General features: G+C 41.6%; 1 protein-coding gene and 1 long non-coding RNA gene across 3 annotated transcripts in view; one reads left to right on the top strand and one right to left on the bottom strand.

The window, feature by feature from the left end:
* Positions 1–420: 420 nt before the first annotated feature.
* Positions 421–6,451, bottom strand: LOC133272972 (uncharacterized). 2 transcript variants are annotated; one of them, XR_009744626.1, is made up of 4 exons: positions 4,951–6,451; positions 2,542–2,646; positions 1,842–1,930; positions 421–546 (listed from the first exon to the last, which is right to left on the bottom strand). It is a non-coding gene; the product is annotated as an uncharacterized LOC133272972 (long non-coding RNA). The 2 variants fall into 2 exon arrangements; XR_009744624.1 differs by lacking the exon at positions 421–546 and having other exon boundaries at positions 1,533–1,930.
* Positions 6,452–15,681: 9,230 nt separating this feature from the next.
* Positions 15,682–21,423, top strand: part of ADAM17 (ADAM metallopeptidase domain 17) — a 35,496-nt gene continuing 29,754 nt past the window's right edge. Inside the window, exon 1 of the mRNA XM_061460791.1 lies at positions 15,682–15,881. Within this exon, the coding sequence (XP_061316775.1) occupies positions 15,782–15,881 (100 nt within the window). The 5' untranslated portion in view covers positions 15,682–15,781. The remainder of the gene's footprint in view (positions 15,882–21,423) is intronic.

The raw sequence follows: 21,423 nt of genomic DNA, 5'->3' as shown, positions 1-21,423 counted from the left end.
GGTACAATGCAAACAAAATTCTCCAGTGAAGGATAATGGTCTAAATATATCACTAGACGAACTGATGTAGATAAGCATGTGAAGCCAGAGAAGGATGAGAAGTTGGTGGCAAAAGGAAATGCAAAGATGAACAAAGTTTGGAGAATCCCTGCCTAGCTTAAGAAAGTGAATCCTTAAACCAAACTACATGGTGGCACTGACTGGTTAAAACAAAGCAAACGGGTCCTTTGGGAAACGAGATCAACCTTAAGGAAATATTTGGACTAATTCAAACCATTGGACTTACTTGATGAGTGTAGTCAAGGGGTAAATGATGGGGCTTATTGTTGTTTGCAGGCAGCATGGAAGTAATGCTAAAACTGCTGAAAGGGAAGAAGTTTGTCATTTCTTATGTGTAATTAGTTATATCACTGCCTTTCCATTTGCATTCACTCATTTTTTTCCTTAATAAACCAGTCCTGCCCCGTACAGTCTGAGTGCTTGCACATAGAGATGCTCTGCTGAAGGATGAGGATCCAAACACTTGGAGTAATTTATCAAGGCAACCTGGAGTACAATACCTAGAGTCAGCTAGCAGGAGTGCTAAGTCTCCTGATGAGTTTGCTCAGAGCATCACGAGTACTGGCTGCTTCCTAAACTACTTACTGAACTAGTTGCTGGATTTTATTTTTTTTTTTAGCAGGAAACCTATTGTTTAATTTGTAGAAGTGAGTCATAGGAACTATTTCCTGTCTGAATGAAAACAGTGTCCCCAGTTATCCCAAATACTGCACAACTTTTCTATTAAAAAGTTTTTACTGAGACTCAAATTCTGATATTTGGGTTTTTTTCTTTGAAATGTATTTAAAATTGTTAGCTCTGAGACTCTCAATAGGCATTTTTGTGCAAATAAAAAGTCCTCAAAAGCTCTGTTAGCCATAGCCAAATGGGACTCTGAATTGCATTTCCATCCTACAAAAGACAGTTGGAAAGATAACTGTGTGGGAAGTGATACACTGCAGGGAACAGTCATGCCCTGGCAGTGAGGATGGACCAGATGACCTAATTTCTCTTTTCCATTAGAGCTGTCTCTGATTCCCCAGCTAGTCATGCAAGCACATGACTGACAAGAAGGATAAAAAAATATGGAAAACGTATCTCCCAGCATAACAAATAAATCCTGCTATTCTTGATTCCATCACCTTGCAGGCGCTGGTTAACTGAATGCCATATAGTCTCATTTCATTATGTTAGTCTTTTAAATGGAACCTTTAAAACTGACTTGCCATCTGCTCTGCCTGGAACTCAGAACTGCTTTCTCAGCTGCATGAGACATCTGCTTGATGCCGCCAATGGGTGAACATAAGCAAGATTTGTGAGGAACAGCTCAAAGAAGCAGTTGCAGGGGTAATAGACTCTATGCTGTCTCAATAATATCCCATACAGCTCATCTACAAGATTTTGGAAGCACAGCACTGTGCTGACTACTTCTACATTATCATACTTTGTACACAAGTGACATGGGCTTGCTGTGCCAACTCACACCCAGGTGTGAAATCACTGTCTGCATAGCTGGTTAGACTGCTGTTAAGATGGCTTTTTGCAGCTGCCTGTGTATCAGTCATGACCTGGCTGTCATGATCCAAAGGACTGGGGTTTTTTGCAAGTAAGATCTTTCCTGACTATTTGCCAAATTTTTTCTTTGCCATCACTTAGTGCTTCTTGCAGACTGCCTCTCTCCCTCAGCCAGGTAGCCTGTGGTCTTCCTGTGTCAGATCTTCTCTGGGTTATTCAGGATTTTGGAATCAGCATTTAGATTATTATCATTGGATAATTCTTGAAATACATGTTGTTAACATAACCTCATGCTGCAGAGTTTGCACATGAAGTTTTATTCCTGCTACATGCATGCCGTCTGGATCATTCTCCATTAAAGTGATTCACGTCACACCTACAAACAAAATCCAAAATGCCAAAGAATCCTGAACACAGCATTAAGATGAGAATGGATTACAGGAATTCAATTAGAAAGATCCAGGTGAAGAGAGTTGAGAGTGTATAAGATGAAAAACTTCAAAAAGCAGGATACATTGACCAATTGTTGTTCTGATGGAAACTATACAAAACTACCTTATTGTCTGAAAGTAGATGTTTACCCTTGAGATTCCTCACAACTCTGATCTGCAAATGCTAGGTGGATGCTCACCTAGGCAGTTGAGGCCCAGGAGGAATTTGTCTTTCAGATCCATTTTGGAAGAACTACTTTAAGTTTATGTAAGTTTTATTTCCTTCTCTGTAAGAGAGAGTGGAATGTTTCTTGCTGGAACTTTATGTCATGTACTGTCCACTACTGCAAAAACCTAGCATCTCTGCAGTGCCCAATCTCTCCTGACCTCATTCTTGTGACTATTTTATTTTTTTTTTTTTTTTACAGCTGTAGCTTTCAGTCTTTTTGTGTAGGCATTTTGTGTTACAGGATGCTGAAAACCTGGTTTGTAGTCCAGTTTTATGAATTAAACGTTTTGTGGAGCCTTTTGAAGTAGATGCCTATTAGATGCTTACTTGAATGTGAAAAGTTGGACCAGTCCTGTGTTCCTTTAGCACTGGTAATCAGCTCTCATCTTGTGTGGGCCAAAGGAAAAGCTCTTCACCCTGCCACCTGTGGAGCTAGAGACAAGGACAAGATATAGGGATGTCAACTGTTTTCCATGCTCTGCATTCCTCTTCCTATTTTCCTGTGCAGAGCAATCCCAATTTCCAAGACAGACAATGAGAAAAAAAAAAACACACCACCTTCAAGATTTCAACATTTTAGGAATGCCATCCATAGGGACCTTGACACGCTTGTGAGGTGGGCTGATGCCAACCTCATGAAGTTTGACGATGAGAAGTGCAAGGTCCTGCACCTGGGTCGGAACAATCCCAGGCACAGCTACAGGTTGGGCAGAGAAGAGATTCAGAGCAGCCCTGCAGAGAAGGACTTGGGGGTGCTTGCTGGTCGATGAGAAAATGAACATGAGCTGGCTTCAGTGTGTGCTCGCAGCCCAGAAAGCCAACCGTATCCTGGGCTGCATCAAAAGGAGCGTGACCAGCAGGTCGAAGGAGGTGATCCTGCCCCTCTACTCTGCTCTTGTGAGACCTCACCTGCAGTATTGTGTGCACTTCTGGTGTCCTCAACATAAAAAGGACATGGAACTGTTGGAACAAGTCCAGAGAAGGGCCACGAGGATGATCAGGGGAGTGGAGCACCTCCCGTATGAGGACAGGCTGAGAAAGTTGGGGCTGTTCTGCCTGGAGAAGAGAAGGCTGCGTGGAGACCTCATAGCAGCCTTCCAGTATCTGAAGGGGGCCTATAGGGATGCTGGGGAGGGACTCTTCATTAGGGACTGTAGTAATAGGACAAGGGGTAACGGGTTAAAACTTAAACAGGGGAAGTTCAGATTGGATATATGAAGAAGTTCTTTCCTGTTAGGGTGGTGAGGCACTGGAATGGGTTGCCCAAGGAAGTTGTGAATGCTCCATCCCTGGCTGTGTTCAAGGTTGGGATGGACAGAACCTTGGGTGATACGGTTTTAGGCAGGGGGCTTGGAACTAGATGATCTTAAGGTCCTTTCCAACCCGAACAATTCTATGATTCTAAGAAAGTTTAACATTTAGAAATGAGGAATGTGTGACTACTGAGGGCCCTTTGTGGAAGAAATGACCAAAAATTCAAACTCGTACATTTAACAGCATATTTCCTGTCTGTTGCTGCTTGTTTTTTCCCTTGACTTGTGAAGTTTTTCCATGTTTTCCTTTTCCAAATGGAATAGAAAGATTGTTGCTGTTCAGGGAAACTGCCTCAGAGAACTACTTCATTGAAACAAAAGTAACTAGTAGACGTAGTTTGATGTATTTTTATTTGGTTTTCTTCCTTGTCACTTAGCTTTCATATTCATTTGCATCCACCCACTCCCAAAACACTTAGTAATTTGTTTACTTGTTTTCTCTTTTCAAAGATATTTGGCTTAAAAACACTACATGTTGCTTTTGAACAACATTGTGGGATGAAATGTATCAGTCTGAGCCTTATAAATTGCAGCATCCCAAAGGCTATGCTGATTAATACCTGCTGCCAGTGCTGTCTGAGGACTGTCTCACTAAGTGGGAATTGCTGCTGTACAAAGCCAGTGGCAGTGTTGGCTGTATGTGCTGATAACCAGCTCCTGCACCAGATATATGCTCTGGGGGATCCCTCTGAGGCCATAGTTGTGTGGTCAGTTTAGTCCAACATAAATCCATACTGCCCCCAAAACCTGCTGCTGTCTCATTTATGCTTGTCTCTAACGGCTGGCATCAGGCATCCTGAATGCAAAACCAAATATGAAAATGGGCACCTTTCACTTATGACTTCCCCAACCATGTGCTGACTCACACACAGCCTGGTTCTGCAACAAGAGAACTGCATGGGAGACCAGGAGGACTACCCCTCCACTAATATTTATTTATGCAAATTACATTGGACTGATGTGGCTATGTAACAAAAACCTGAGTACAAGGACTTTTTGAGTGCTTCTATTTGTCAGACTCAAGGCAGGTTCATTTGTCTGGTTTACACTGGATTCTGGGTCTGATCTTGCAATGTTTGTTATTGCCTTAAAGTAAGTGATACTGGATTCACACTCACTAGGGCTGCAAGATAAAAAGTCTCTTTAGGAATAATACTTTCCAGTACTGAAAGCTCCCAAGAATCAAAAGTAAACTGCACAAACAAAAGAGTTGATCTAAAATATAAAAATTATGATCTTCACCGAAGAAAGCACATTGGTATCCTTAGCAGAACCATCAATCCAAATGACACCATGGAAGAACACAAACACAGTAAGCAAACATGTGTCTTACTGCAATTTTCGTGAATTCTGTATGATCCAATTTCTTCCTACCTTCGCAGTTGAGTTTAGGGGTAAAGACAAACCTTGTTTTCAGTCTTACCGTGCTTTATTGTGTGGGAGGCTGTTTCTGTAGTGTTCCAGAATGAAATGTCCTAGTACTGATGGATGCCTGTAATCAAGGAAACAGGAGAATATGGGATTAATACAATCTGATCTTATAATTAAACACAGAAAATTAGTTTACTAAGAAAGTTTAACTGATTAAAATGAAAGAATTTAGGGCAAGACTCCTATTAATTTCAATTGGGAAGCCAAGAATATTTGGAATACCCACTTTAAGATTATAACCTAAAAGATGCACTACACTCATGGGAAGTAAAAGGGTAGGAAAATAGTAAGTAGTATGCCGACTTGTTTCAGTTGTGCTGGTGTGTATATAGTGAAATATTTATTTATAAATACTATATTGCATATACATTTCATAAGTATTTGTATATACATATCTATTTATTTATGAGACCATGTCTGCTTTCAGAAGACTGACTCATTTCATTTTGGAAATTTGTTATAATCAGATGGTAACAACTTTTGGTTACTAAGGACCTAGGCTGAACCCATGCCAGAAACTACACATTATCAGCTGTAAATATCTAAGTTTTGCATAGCTCACATTTCTGGACTCAAACAGGGACAGAAAAATATTGTGAAAGTTAAAATTTCGCACCAAATATATTACTTTGAGTATGGCATCTTAAGTGCAGACTATTTAGAAACTACATCTGACACAGTAATTACTAGTCATGTTGTCTGGAAAAACAGAAATAAAAGAATACTTAAAGATATCTAAAGGTCCTTTTTCTGTAAGTTCTTGTAGACTCACATAAGAATAGCCAGTTAAATACCTATTCTTCAAGTAAATTTAACTTTTAAATTGCAATATAACATTGTTTAAGTTCTAGGAAATACTAGAGGCTTGCATAGTAAAAATAACAATGTAAAAATCTAATAAGTGCATGCAATATGAAAACCTGTTGAGGTTTACTTAGAATCATATATGCAATATCTTTGCGTTAATAGGAGCAAGACAAGTAACATACATATAGAGATCTTACAAAAACACCTCCTCACACTTAAACTGTTTCTCTATGTTTCACAAATTGCACACACATTTATAAAATACAGCCATTGGTTTTGGTTTTTATACTTTATTGATGATAACTTTTTGTAACTTACCATCACACCTGCACTGTCTCTATCATTAGACAATATTGTCAGACACTAATAGGGCAAATATTTTAATAAAAGCAGCCTAGTTTTACTAATGCTTTAGAGCAATAAAATAATTTAAAATCATTAAATCAAAATTTAGAGCATTAATCATTAAGAAAATCACCTGGTTCAACTCTCCTCTCAGAGCAGGTCCAACTTCAAAGCTACAGGTTCCTCAGGGCCTTGTCTTTGAAACACACTTAATGCTAAATAGTCCTAATACTCTACATAGAGTTAATAACATTAACATAATCAGTTGTTCTCAGTAATCCACTAACAGACACTTTAGACTTATCCTGTGTTAAAACTCAGCCACCATACTTATTTCCTCTTACATAAACAGTTTAGCTGTTTTTCTCTCAAGATCTTATCTGGTTTTACTTTTATACTATCTTTTTTGTTTTAGACCCCTTATTGCAAAAAGCCATTAAGTACAAATATGCTTGTACAGTCAGTGGTGGTGGTTTTATTTTTGGTGAACTATCATTGCATTCTAAAGAATCCTAATAAAAGCAAATATTCTGTATTCTTAAGAGAAAAAGACCTGGATTTGTATCAGCTGTCATAAGAGAGAAAGCATGTCAAACAGCAACACACTGAAATTCAACTGGTTTAATTTTGTCCTAATCATGTCAGTGTTTGTAAAAAGTCATGAAAACTGGTCTTTTCTTTAATCTCAGTATAACTGCATCAGTAAAAAGTAGCAGCACATCCTTGCTAAGACTGGCTTCAGCAATGCTTCCCATCAAAAGACAGAACTGACTTTTGGACCAAAAGGATGGTTTAACTTGAAGGGGACAGTCTGCTGATCTTACTAATGACCCCTACAGCAAGGCCTCTGTAAATGCAGCCAGAAGATGCTGGTGCATACATCTGATCAGTCTGTAATCCTGCCAAAGATACCCAACCAGGATGGCCATCGTTATAAGAGTCTAGGGTCCTCGTTATGCAGATACTGCTGCCCAAGAAGCTGTATTGAGAATAACTCCCATGTAAAAGTAAGTGGAGGCCCACGGTATTCCATCCCAAGTGTTACTGCCTTTGTCTGATTTTTCTCAGTCAGCTGCCTTTGAGGAGTCTTCCAGACAACCCAGGAATCAGAATAAGTGTAGACCTTGATTCTGTGAAACTGTTTACACCTTACACTCCTTTCTGTTACCTATACATGTGAAGGACACAACTAAGTGTTCTTAAAAACATTCTCCAGCTGGAGAGGGATTTTTTACAAGGGCATGTAGTAATAGGACAAGAGGAAATGGCTTTAAACTGAGAGAGGGGAGATTTAGAGACAATATTAGATTTAGATTAAATATTTGGTTCTTTACTGTGAGGCTGCTGAGGTTGCCCAGAGAAGCTGTGGCTGCCCCATCCCTGGCAGTGTTCAAGGACAGGTTGGACAGGGCTTTGAGCAATCTGGTCTACTGGAAGGTGTCCCTGCCCTTGGCAGGGACATCCATCCTTGGCAGGGAGGGTGGATCTAGATGATCTTTATGGTCCCTTCCAACCAAAACCATTCTGTGATTCTGTAGGTCAAAAAGCCCAACCAGACAATGAAAGAAACTATGAATGTAGCTAAAAGTTCAGTGCAGTTTAATTATAAATATATACAAGGACAACCCATATTCAACGCCATTTAACTGGTCAAATTGGAACAGGTTTTTGTGAATCTCAAAGGGAAAAGGAAAAGTAAAGGAGAAGAAGATATCAAAGGGACAAGGCAAGAGCAAAATCTCTAAAAGCAATAGTGTTGTTTCTTCTCTCAAATGTTTTATTGGTCACCTTGTTGACTTCCTTATCTTTCATGGCCTCTTTCTGTCCTGTTTCAGGGTCTTTTTTTGCCCTGGTCACACAGGGTCAGCTTTTCTCATCATCCCAGAGAAAGCAGGAACAGTTACCCACTGCTGGTTTCTGACAGCGGAGTACCTTTGGTTCAGCCAAAGCCAGGTATACAAGTAACATGAGAATCAGGCCTTGTGTGTGTGTGCCTTAGAGATAGGAACTGGTACCCTTTGAACTGCATTCTTGATGATATTTGTCACATATTTCCTCAGCAACTTCAAAAGAGTTTAAGTCCTTTGATTACAGTGCTGTTTACCTACTATCTTAACTAACAGGCATTTGCTCAGAACAGACATCCACTCAAACACTACCTTCACTATCTTTTCCCTTAAGTACAAAAATACTTTCATTTACAAACAGCCATATTAGCATCCCTGGTTAAACATAAAGCAGTACTCTTTTGAGATCAAAACCATTAAAAGAGTGATAACTGAGTTTCTGTCCTAGATCTGCAGTAAGCTCTTTGCCTGTGCTTTCTGCTTTAGGGACCTCAGAAACTTCCTGCCTACCAGGTTTTTACCATTAACAGTATGCAGCCACATGTGAGAAACAGGAGGTGTAAGTATCAAACTCACTTTTCATAAAGAAGAGTATTTCTTGTCTCTAAGATAACTGGTTAAGGATGGGTCTAGCACTGTGCTTCTTTTCAGGTTATTTACAAGTCCTTTTAAATTGGTGCTTTAGGTCAGCAGCTGTATAATTTCTATGAATATTTAGCAGTTGTCTTGCACACTTAATGTATATTAATATCCACAGTTTACCATTGGAAAACTAATTCACACACAGAGAGGTGAACAGGCTTAGCTAAAGGTTTCCCCACTTCTGTAAAGGTGCCTGAGTTACTTACAGTTGAAAAAGTATGTTGGCCAGTGGTTTCCTTACTGTGCCCCATGAGCCAGTGGTATGGGCTCTGCAGAACCATATGAAAACATGTTTTCAAGTAGAATTTTAATTACAGGATACCACAGGTTTTGAGAGTTGACCACAATCCAGTGGTCCAAACTGTCTGGAGACTACTGACCTAGCCTGCCACTGGTGATTATAGAATCACTAAAGTGCTCTCAGGTGTCTTATGATGGCACAGCTGTGTTACCAGTGCAATCAAAGTTGCAGCTCAATGACTAAGATAGCTCAGTAGTGTATTTGCTGACCCAGAACGCAGATCCCTCTAGATCTTTTACTGTCACTACACGTAGCATACTTTCAACCAAACCTCTCCAAGTAGGCCAGGAGAAGGATGAGAGCCTGCCCAGGTGTAGCAAGGGAGCACGCCTTCTAGCAGCACTCTCCTGAGGCAGAAGTGTCCCTTGGAACTATGCTTCTCTTTGTCTTCCTGTTGTGTTGTTTATCAGATATAGCTAGTGAGCAAATCACAGAGGAGTGTAATCAGGTAGGGCTGGGGAATGGCAATTGTATGAGTCACATTTTCATCATACAGAACTGAAATACCTGCAGTGGAGACAGAAATGAAGCACTATGAAAATGAGAGATCAAAGACATAAAATAATGGTTGAAATCTTAGCTGATGTGCAGGTGGCTCTTGAGTCGCACATAGGTCTTAAGTAGTTCAAGCGCGACTCCTGCACCAAAGCTCCACCATGAAGATGGCCAGTGTGGGTAGTCTGAACCCAGATGTTGGATGAAGTGAGCCAGCTGGTGCTCCCACACCTGACATCAGTAGGTTGGCTGCAAGTCAAAGACAAGTGCAGGCCCATTTTGCAGTGGTGAGCGGCTGTCCCTGATGCAGGCTGCTCACAGAGATTTCCCTTTCCCTTTGGAAATAGGTGGCATGTGAAGATTCTGGTCACAGGAACATTTTGGCATAGTGTTCATAGACCCAAGGCATTTAGAAAACTTTTCTTTGCAAATAAATGACTTCCAAACATATCCTCTTGGTCTCACTCACACAGTCAGCAGAACTATTTTGTCTGAGGAGTTGAATCCAGATTTCCTGCTCAGTGCAGTCACTTACATGTATTCAGAGTGCAAATCCTGGCCTGGAGTAGTAATGCTTCACAACTTACTTAGTTGACAGGGTCAAAAGTAACTAAAAAGAATGAGACCCCTGAACAGGCTGATAGCTTGTTGACACTAAGGCTGCATCAGCATTCCTCCATTTCTAGGGCAAATGGGTTCATTCAGCCAGTGGTGCAAGTTAGGGTAAATCTGCCCTGACCTTCTGCTGCAAAGCCACCAGGTCACTACAGAAGATCAGAACATCTTCCCTCAATCACGGCTTTAAGACGGTATCCAGAGGAACATTAAGACAGATGTGCAACTTCTCATTGCACAGGGAGAGAATCACTGCAACATCCCATCACAGCAAGTATTTTTTCAAGAATACCTGCAGTGAGAGGTTTGGGGCTCCTGTTCTCACCATGGAATCCAAGGAAGGTCTTATTTGCTTGGCTGAGGCATTTGTCTCTTTTGAAGCAATTCTCACTGACGCCACATTCACGAGTGCAGTCTATTATAGCTCTAATGAGAAATATTAAGCAGTCTAATGCTACATAATACATGGAATACAATTTATGTATTCCATAAATTGCTCTTTATTTGAGATCCTGTCAGAAAACCTAAAAGTCATTAATCCATTCCAGCACAGCCTCTCTCTAGCCCACTCTTTTTTTAGTGGGGTTTGGGGTTTTTGGGGTTTTTTTGAGTTTTTTTTTTTTTGTAATGCAGATTGTCCAGCATTCAATGTATTAATTTTTCATAGCAAGTTTTAAGTCTCCATTTACACTTAAATCCCGTATTGCCAACGTGGCTTGTGAGAGAAAAAAAACACAAGTTCCACTTTGCAACTCTTACTCATGAGAATAACCCCCCCTTGTAAAGCCACTGAATACTGATCTCAGAGTTTGCCTAAGACAGTTTTATTTTTCTCTTCTAAAGCATCTCTTCCAGTTCTAAGCCTATGCAGGGACTGTACATATGTACATATACACATTTACATACACACAAATATATGGCCAAAGCAGTCAGCATAAGGTAGATTCTCAGCTGATCTTTCCAAATCTAAATACGTGCAAATTTAATAATTTAAAATTTCTACTATTTGTGATGGTTTTTTTTCAGTTCAGTAGATGTTCACTTGTCCAGCTGTCAGGTTTTGCTTGGGCTGCACGAGTACACAGGCAATCGGTTCCCTCCATGTCTCGTACAGATGGAGACTAGCCCACATTTCATTACTTTCCAAAAGCTTCACATTAGCTACCTTTACATTAACAATACTTCCTGGAGATACATGAGCCTGATCAAAACTACTGCTCAGAAGAAGTACATTTTATCTTACCAAATACTTAGATTATCTTTGCCTCTATTATATTTTGAATCAGAGAAGCTTTTCCCTGGGAGACAAAAGGGAACCAATAAAAACACCTGATGTCTCTGAAAAGCAGAAGACTGTCTGCTACCAGAGATGATGTTAGCTTCTACCAGTGTCTGTGACAGATGTTCTGGGGGTAAGGGAAATCAGCAGGATGTGTGTTAAATCACCAGCATGCATTTTAGAATCAGAATATAACAAAACCTAGCAATTCAAAATTAGGTCTATGGCCTATATATTTATAAATGTAACTCCTGTACAGACAGTAGATTGAAAATTGTAAATAAGCTATCACAATAATCAAACAGGACAGAATGTGTGTCCCCCCCTGCCATTGCAAGATCTACTACAAGATCTTTCCAGGCTAAATTTTATGAAATGTGCACAGTGGAACCAGGGAACGCAGGACCTGCTCACATCAGCATTGATGTTAAGAGAACTGCCTAAACTGCCTAAAGTGATGTAGGATGAGATTTAAACCCCCATCCTGCTTGCATTTAAAGCAGTGTCAAAGCTCTGGTTCTCTGAACAGCGCTGGGAGACCTGTGAAAGTCTGAACCACCTTGTCAGAATGCATCCATATATGTCTGTAAAGGTGAGAATGGTGGGTGTGAAACTACTCAACAAATCATAAAGTGGTTTACATTCATCATCCTGTCATGAAACACTAGAAAACTCTGGAAAATATCCAAATGGCCTTGCCATTGACATCTGATGGATCTTAAATATGTATGTCCAGTTCTAAGACAGTAGGAAGCTTTATATGTGGAAAGGTGTTTTTCTGTTTCCCTTAAGACCCCTCCTTAGGACGAAAGTACACCAGCCAGATGGCAGAAATATCTTTGTTACTTCTACATGTGCCACCTTTCATAAGAGCTGGAAAGGAATAGAGGAAGACTGGCAGCACCATCTCCTGGCAGACATAGGAAACAGGGACCACTTTGTGTCAGAAATTAGAGCCAAATTATTTCTTTGTGGATTTTAAAGACTGTAACAGGAAGTAACTTCACAAGAGTACATTCCCTCCCTAGTAAGATTAGCTTTAATATGCTTCAGGGAAGAAAAGCATTATGTCCTATTATAATTGTGGAAAACACATACGCACAATTATGAAGAACAAATTCAGGCTGCTTCTCCCTTTAAAAAACTCTTGTGTTGGCCTCTGTGCTTTCCTCTATATTGTAGTAACAGCAGGTTTCAAAACCAGCACAGCAGCTAAGTTAGTCCATTTGCAGTGTATTAGTGGAGTTCTGGAAGACCACAGAAGTTCCCTGTACTCAGAAAATAATGGAGTATGTGTATTTCAGGAGTTGTAGCCAAGTTTCTGTCTTGCTGAGGAGGTAGGGAAAATAGCGGGAAAAGACTATTACTCCTGTAACCAGCTGGATCATTAATGTGGAATGTTATTATACATATCTAGAAAGTGACAAACAGTACTAATAAGGGTGAGGCCTTCCGAGTAATGAAAAGCTGTATGGGAAAGAAAACATCTCTGGAGATAAAAGAGAGGAGATTTAAGTCAGATGACTTGGTGAAAGACAGCCATGGAAGAGAACAGAGGAGAAAACAAAATTAAAATGGTGAGGATGAGGGGAATTTTAGAAACTTCTACAGCTTTTCCTTGAACAGTACAGAACTGGTATGCCATCAGAGGCCAGATCACATTTATCAGAACAGTCTCGATCAGCAAGAAGAAGACTTAAATGGAGGAGACCTAAGTACACCAGTCTTCTTGTCTGTTAACTCTTGCAGATCTGTTCTTGCTATTAGGGCCCATGTTCCATGATGCTAAACACGAAGCACTCCCTGTGTTACACAAACACAGATGATGGTTTGCTGTTGGGGGTTTTCCCATGTTTTGGAAGTTATTCTACTTTGAGAAACTCCCAAAGTGCTTTAAAGGAAATATTTTGCAGATGATCATAAAAGTGGAAACACGAATTCATTCATTCCATTCTCCTCCCAAAGGAAGAACACTCCTTATAAGACACTGCACTTCCCTGGACTTCACCCAATTTAGGTTCAAAAGCCACAGGTAATAGGGGTTCCAATAATTCCCATGGGAAAATACTCAGCTTTATGCAGCCTACATAGGTGGGGTGGGGCTCTGCTTATCTCTTTAGCTCATAACAAAGATCGGGCCTTTTTCCTCAGGGCATCATTTACTATTCAAACATTCACAACACAAAGGTAATCCTCCATCCTCCCCCAGGGCCTGACACTGTATCTACCTTTCTTTCTAAGCGAATTATTAAACTGTATAATTTAGGAATCACTCTGGTTAGTGGGCTAACCTCTTTTATGAAATACTTGTTCTTAAAGGAACTCTGCTTCTGACCAGGGTTAGCTGTCCAGTTAACTGCCTGTGTGCTTCTCTAGCTGTTATTATCAACACATGGAAACGCATTTTGCTGGCTGTATATATTCAATTCTTTTGTTTCTTACTTTTTTATTCACTGTGCTGTACTTGTGTTATTTCCTCACCAAAACACACTACACACTGCTTCCCATTCATTTCTAATTATAGCTTATGTATCCTTGTTTAAGCCCTAATCACATTAATAAAATGGCTCAAATTCCTAAAAGGGGGAAGGAAAGAATGCCTTAAGAATACTGAGTATCAACACACTCCCAAAGTGCTCTTGTATTGGATGTAACAAGATATGTTTGTATAAATCAAAAAGCTTCTGAGGGTTCTGAGGTTCTGAAACCCACCAACTGAACTGGGCATAAAAGCAGCACTGGGAGATAAGGCCATAGTGGAAAACCTTCCTGTGTCTGTGTTTCTCTGCTGAAACACTTCATCATTGGCCTTCTCTCCAATGTATTTTGAACAACTGAGACATTGACTTGAAAAATGGATCATGATTTAAGAGCATACAAAACAAACAGGTTCTCAACAGATTCTCTCTGTTCATCCAAGAAACTTGAGGATGCAATAACTGAAACTCCGTGGTATAAATTCTTGTTTAAAACGTTCTTGGCAAATAAGGAGTGGATTGTATCAAATCTTGCATCTAAGGAATGGATTTTTTTTAGAAGGTGTTTCTAGGGGGATGTTGAGAACTCCTGTCCATTAAAACTGACACCTGCTCTGCACAGATTAGTACATACCCGGACAGAGGGTTTACTACAGACAGGTCAACGTAGTTTTTGTCAGCACTGGTTTTGCAAAGAGAAGCCTCGTCTTTGTAACTTTCTTCATACATACAATCCTACCACAGAATACCCTGCCACAGGATGCTATGGATGCTAGAAGTTTATAAGCAGTAACAGATAAACTGGCCAAACATCTGGAGAAGATACATTGAGAGCTGCTAAGGAAGAAGATGTGACCTCTGATTTTGGGAGTCAATAGATGCACAGTGCTGGAAATTCAAAACAATCCTGCTGGAAACTTTACCAGTGGTTTGGCCTCTTCTAATCTTTGGAGACAAGAAACAGACAGACATACACCCCTGGTTTAAGCACTATGTCTGTCCCTAAGTTCTCATGAAAAATTTAGTAAGGAATAATTTTAATCATGCTATAGCTACTTGCATATTTCAGGTCAACTAATGCACAGTGCAGTAAAAAGGATTGGCGATGGTGACAGTTTTTCTCCATTTTTGCCAAGTACATCACTTGCAATTGTCTTTGTTAGAGGTACCTATAGTCAAGAAGTCAAGCTAATTCTGGAAACATTAACGGGTACACTACTGTGCAGCTGTAACTTCAGTATGTTTTCAAGTATTTTTGTAGCAATAAGGCATGCTGTTTAGGAACAGCGGACTCACAGACCCATCATTATTTGTACCAAGCACCCCAAATCCTCTGTTGTGCTAAGAAAAATACGCAAAACCTACTGAAGTCATGTAGCAAAGTCACTTGCAAGGACTGAGAAGAAACTAGCTTCTGCAAGTTGCAAACACAACTCTATGAGACACTGCTGTGCATATGAGAGGCTGTGGGAACGCTGCAGTCCCCCCATGGGCATGCCTACATCTCCATCTCAGCCCAAAGGTGGCCTTCAGAGCCCCCTCCATTTCCAGGTAGCAGACGGCAGGCCTGTTCCCCATCTGCACATCGGTAGGGGCGCCGTCGTAAGAATGCCCCAAGGAAGCGAGAGCCCTTGGAAGCGGAACGCGGCACCTCAGGTCTCGCAGCGCAGCCCATAGCTGGGTAGAGCAGCCGTGGAGACCACCCGCGAGGATGGGCTGCTCACTACCCCATCCCGTGAGCCATCGAAGCCGAGCCGAGCCGAGCCGAGCCGAGCCGAGCCGAGCCGAGCCGAGCCGAGCCGAGCCGAGCCGACACTTCCCCCAGTGCCCGCCCCACTGTTTAAGATGGCGGCCCCGCCCGCCCCCACAATGCTCCGCGAGCAGCTGCCGCGCTTCCGGGTGCGGGCCCGGCCCGGCACGGCGTGAGGGGCCGCGGGGTGGGCGGAGGGTGAGATTTCCCCTACCGGATGTGAACAGAAGGAGCGGGCGGTGGAGGAGGGAGCCGCGGCCGGACCATGAGGCTCCGACTGTGGCTGGTCCCTGCCCTGGTGGTGGTGCTCTGGGGGTCGGGCGGGGTAGAGGCGCTGGGGCGCCCTCCGCGCCGGCAGAGCTACGGTAAGGGGTAGGGAGGGAGCACGGCAGCCGTGGAAGGGGGTGTGAGGGAGAGACCACTGCTGCGGGGCGGGGGACAGGGGCACGCTTGCCTCTGCCTGGGGGTAGTGATGGGGTACGTTTGACGTGGGGAGAACACCCATCTCTGCCGGGGGTGGCGGTCTGGGGAATGGGGAGAGGGGAACGATGCAGGGCAGGAGCCTGGCACCCTGTGTCCCGACTGAACACCCACCCGGAGACCTGCCCGTGGCGGTGGGCAAGGTCGCGGCCCGCGCACTGCTCCTGTGCCTGCCTCCGGGAGGGTGGGTACGCGGCTGGGAGTGTCCAGGGCACAGGGATTCCTGGAGACCATGTAGGCCCCGTGCCCTCCCGGTGTGGTCCCCTTTAACTGAAGCATCACTGATGGGCAGTGTTAGGGAGTCATTGCTCTCTGCAGGAGTGGAGTGACCGCTTGATTGTCTTCACACTCAAGGTGTGCTAAAGAGTTTTCCTCACAGGAGTGTGCGTTATGTTAAGGCAGGGTAATCATATAAATGGCTTCCCTTCATAGTTCTGGTTGAAGAGTCACTGTTGCAGAGAGAGCCTGAAGCTATTGGAGCGGAATGTGTCTTCCAGAAAAGCTTAACACAGAGGAGAACCGTTGCTTTATTTAAGTTCTGTAAACTTAGTTTTGCATCTAAACTTATACTTCAGAGCAAAGAAGTTGTAAACGTGTTTGATAAGCACCAGCTTATCACTGAAGTGGCAGATGAGCTCTTGAGAGGCAGTAGTCCTGTCTTGTCCAGTCAGATATCCTGTCTCCAGTTGGTGTGGCCAGTGGTGACTGCTTCAAGTCTCCTTTCTTGCTTAGATCTCCCAGCAGTTTTCCTGACAGGCATCCAGGCTATGTATCTGTCCTCCTCTCCCACACCTGCGGTGGACTTGTGGTTCTGTGCAGACCTCAGAAGTGGGTAACAGCAAGAAGCTGGGATGGATAGGATTCAGTGGTGGATGCTCCAGGAAGTATAACAGAAACAGAACAAACACTGTATGTCCTTTTAGCATCAAGGCAGGTCAGGGATCTCCTCAAACAGGACATCTTGGGCTCTGAGGTTTTTTTATGCCTTCTAAAGGATGTATCTGCATGTCCTTTTAACATCAAGGCAGGTCAGGGATCTCCTCAAACAGAGGACATCTTGGGCTCTGAGGGTTTTTTTATGCCTTCTAAAGGATGTATCTGCTATGGATTTGCATAATCTTTCTCTGATAGCTTTTGTGTTCTAGGCCTCTGTACCACCATGGCTGGACTATGAGCTCTTCAGTTTTATGAAATACTGCTGGGGGAATAATAGAATAGTTAGGGTTGGAAAGGACCTTAAGATCACCTTCTTCTGTTGCCAGAAATGGTCAGTATGAAAGGATTATCTGTTTTCTTCATACCTTTAATGACTTACAGACTTATATAATTTTTCTGCTTTGTAATTTTTTTTTTATTTTTAGTGGAAAAATCTTAGTCTCTATAATAATTCTTAGTATGGGGTAAAAAATTATACCTTTATTGGTCTTTGTTACCTTTCAAAGAATCACAGAATGGTTGAGGTTGGAAAGGACCACCAGAGATCACAGGAGTCGTACCTCCCTGCTCAAGCAGGGTCACCTAGAGCACATTGCTCAGGACTTTATCCAGACATGTCTCTGTCTATATACTTTGTATTGGATTTTGATTTTAATTTATTTATTTGAGATGTGTGACCAGGACTGTAAGGCATTATTTGTGATACAAAGGTAGCATGGATTTGTAGTGATGAATGCTTTTCATTTTGTTTTCTTTCTGAGTATTTTTTTGGTCCTTTTTTTTTGTTTGTTTGCTTGTTTGTTTAATAGTCCTTCCAAGAGATCTCTTCTTTCTCTTTTTAATATTTTATTTTTGAGTGGTAATACCTATGCTGAAATACTTTGCTGCATAGATACAGTGAGGCTGTATTTTCTTCATGTTATTTCACACACTGAAATTCATCATTTTGTTCTGTTGTTCAGTAAACTAAATATATAAAAGCATTTTGTGAGGGAGCTTGAAAAAATCCGGGTCTGCTCCATTAACTGTTACATTTATCCACACACTTCATTCTCTCAGAATGCTAATATCTGTGAGGCTCTACTTTCCTAGTATCTTATTTAGCCACAGGTCCAGTATTTCACACTTTGTTATTGTTGTTACCTGTTTGTCAGGTAATTGAGCATATTTGTTGATTAGGCCCCATGATGATACCTGGAGTGGAAATTGGACCTGTACTTACCACCCTTCAGGCCTAACCTGCAGCAAGACTAATGGTGTACCAGTGGCATACCACGATTAGTAGTTGACCAGTTTATTTTTTTTCACTGCTTTATAATTTTGGGTTAATACATTCATGCCCTATTGCCTTATTACTCATTTTCTTGGCTTGTTTTAAAGTGCCTTTTCTTGAGTCTTGGAGGAAGGTCTTTAGAGTCATGCTATCAAGACAAACTTTTGGGGATATTTTTAGTCTCCTCTGAGGTGAATGCTAAGGTCAGTTACACTCTTTGGTATCAGCCCTTGGCATCCATTTCTGGAGCTGTATTTACAACTTTTTTACAAGCCCCTTTGATTATTTATCTGGTTGGTTTCTTTGGACATAATAAAAGCTATTTCAACTATGAGCTTTATGCCTTTTCCAAGCTGCTCTTCAAAATTTCTTTGCTTACTTTACTGTGGTTTTATGTTCAGCTTTTGATGGAGTTCTGTTATCCTCATCTTACACATGGCTTGGTTTACTGGAATACCATCTTTTCCTGCTAATAACTTCAGCTTTGCTATTTTGAGAGCTCTGTTTAACCACAGCTTGAATTTTGTGAACTGAAATCAGATTTCTGTTGAGCAGTATATTTATGGAAGTTTCAAGGATTACCATTTTGTGATTTCTATTAAGAACTCGCTTGTTTCTGTAGAAGTTCAGCTTTTCAGGAAGGGAAAAAAAAATAATACAGTGAAAAGCAGAGTTTGGCAAAGAATAGCACAAGTAGATAAAAAGACGTGGGTCATTTCCCAGCATTTTTCAGCTGAAGTAATCTTTGGGTGTGGTGCTCAGCAGTCTAAACTGATCTAAATTGGGACTGCCACAGTCCTGGCCTTAGCTTTCGGATCTCTTCCCCATTCCTATGAGCACATTCATGGAGCTAGGCCACCTGGAAGCTGATCATTGTTTGGTTGGTTTTTTTTTCTTGTAAGGGGTAGGGTGCCTGGGTTCAGGTGTTCGCTGTTTATGGAGTCTGCTCTCTGGAGTAGCTCACAGCGTGACTGTCAAGTATCTGCCCCATGCTCTGGGGATGGCAGTGTCTGTGCTCAGGGTGAAGGATGAAGGGAGGATGGTATCAACATCAGTGTGTTGCCATTAGATGATCTGAAAGTGGTGTTCTTTTTAATAACACTGACAGCGGGGATGAATTTCTGGAAGAAGTGTGATGCTACTGGTCAATACAATGACTGTTACTGTAGTTTTGCCTTTGAAAAATTAATGTCACCTTGTTGAAATTTTTTCTCTCTATTGTTTATCTCTTAAGATAACCTTTTATAGCTATTAAATATTAATGTTGTTTCTCTTGGAGCTCAGACATACCTGAATGATAACAGGGCTGAATGTGCTTGAAAAGAATAACAGTACAAATCCCCACCCTCACTGTTCTTCAGTATATAGATGGCTATATCTAAAGAACTGCTTGAATCTGTTTTATAGCACAGAGGTATTGGCAGCACGCTGCCACTGAGCAGCGTGTATCCAGGATTGCCCAGAGCTGAGTCTGTATGCAAAATGTCTTACTCTACTGCTGTCTGTTTCGAGTAGGTTCTTTTTCTCATAAGCTACTCAGGGAATGAAAAAAAGTAAGAGCTGTTCCTGGGCAGATGATATTCCTTGGATCACTCTCCCCTCATCTTTTTATGCCTGCTATATTGCATCAATAGAATCTGAGGTAACCTGGCCTTGGGTTGTTTTTTCTCCACGCTTCTGAAATACCACAGAGAAGTCGAACTGTGTGAGCTGAAGAAATATCCTATATATGGATAGGTACAAAACCTATGTAGTACGCATCAAAAGACTAGAAGTAACAAGTTCTGGAGTGAAAAAGCAAATGATAGTGGTGTTGATGAATGAACTGTTGGAGCTGAGTGATACAGAGGGCAGCATAAAATCATTTGCAGTCAGTCTTGAATCCTGCTTCACGCTTGGCGTGACAAAACACAGGAAGTCCATAAGGCCAGGAGCCTAACCAACTACTGAAGGAGTAAGGGGTTAGAAGTTTAGCTCAGTATGAAGACTGCAGTGAGATAATTAGTAACAAAATCCTTCTGTCCTCCTGGACTGAAGCATCTGTTGGTGACTAAGGCAAGACCTAGGTAAGGGTCAGATAACTATTTTCCCTACTGCAGTCTGCCTTTTTTGCGTGTTGTTTCTTATCCCGTTTTAATATCCTTTGAAGCAAGACAACTGTTTTGGATTGATCTGGTTTTGCAGTTTGACTCCATCAAGCTGAAGGTTGGGTGTACATGTCACTGTGCACCACAGGGAGGAGAATCCAAGAACACGCAGCCTAACAGCAGTATGTCCCAGCACATGATACCTGCATGGAATGCTGTGGGGTTATTTCAAAATCCTGGCAGGAATGTGTAGATGCAGTGTTTCAGTAGGTGTTATTACAGCCTCAGTGATAGTCTTCTGTATGCTTTGTCTCCATGTAAACAGCAAGTGCTTCATGTAGACATGGTCTTACTGAATGCAGATTGTCGTTGTGACTTTTGTGTTGTGGCTTGACAATCTTTTCTGTGGAGGTACTTAAGGTTTTAAAGGACTTTTTTTCTTGGATTTGTTTTCTTTTGTTCGTGTGAATCAGTCAATTTTTCCACTTCCAACTGGAAAAAAGAGAAATTGTGATAAAAATGTAGTTCCTGAGAGAAAGTACATATACTCAAATTCAACAAGTGAAGGATGTCAACAGTAGATTAAATTCTAATCATTAAGAATTGCCCTTAACAATTGCAAGAGTTTTGTAATGGGAACATAATCAAGAGCTTGGTACGAGTTTGGTTTTCAATAGTGCCATTTTAGTCTGACCTCTGAGCAGCCAAAAAGTAGAATTCTGCTTTGCATTTAAGATTTTTCCCCCTCCTGCCATACAGACTGACAACTTCACTGCTGCTCTTCACTGCTGATAGCAGCAGTGGCTCACCTCAGTTTCACACTTCTGCTCTGGAATTTTGTGTGTGTGTTTTTGTGCAGAAGTGACTTTCTGCTCTGTGGCTGGAAGGGCTGAGTGAGGAAGCTCCGCCAGCCAGCTCCTTAGTGCAGAGTTCTCCTGACTGCTTCAGCATTACACCAGGATTTAATTATGTGCTTAGCAGTCAGGAGAGATTTATTTTTGAGAGAGAAGTTTATATTTAACTTCTGTTATAAACAGATTGATTTCCCCCCCCCCCCCCTTTTTAATAAACTGCAGAACTTAGAGTTTGCCTGTTTCCCAGAGGGATCAAGGGAAGTCCTTTGCTGTGTGT

The sequence above is a fragment of the Pezoporus flaviventris genome, unplaced genomic scaffold (genome assembly GCF_033815535.1).
Source record: "Pezoporus flaviventris isolate CSIRO_AGI_PZ_B2104156 unplaced genomic scaffold, CSIRO_AGI_Pfla_v1 ptg000031l, whole genome shotgun sequence".
NCBI lineage: Eukaryota > Metazoa > Chordata > Aves > Psittaciformes > Psittacidae > Pezoporus > Pezoporus flaviventris.
The sequence above is the reverse complement of the archived record's forward strand: the minus strand, read 5'-3'. Positions and strand labels throughout refer to the sequence as shown.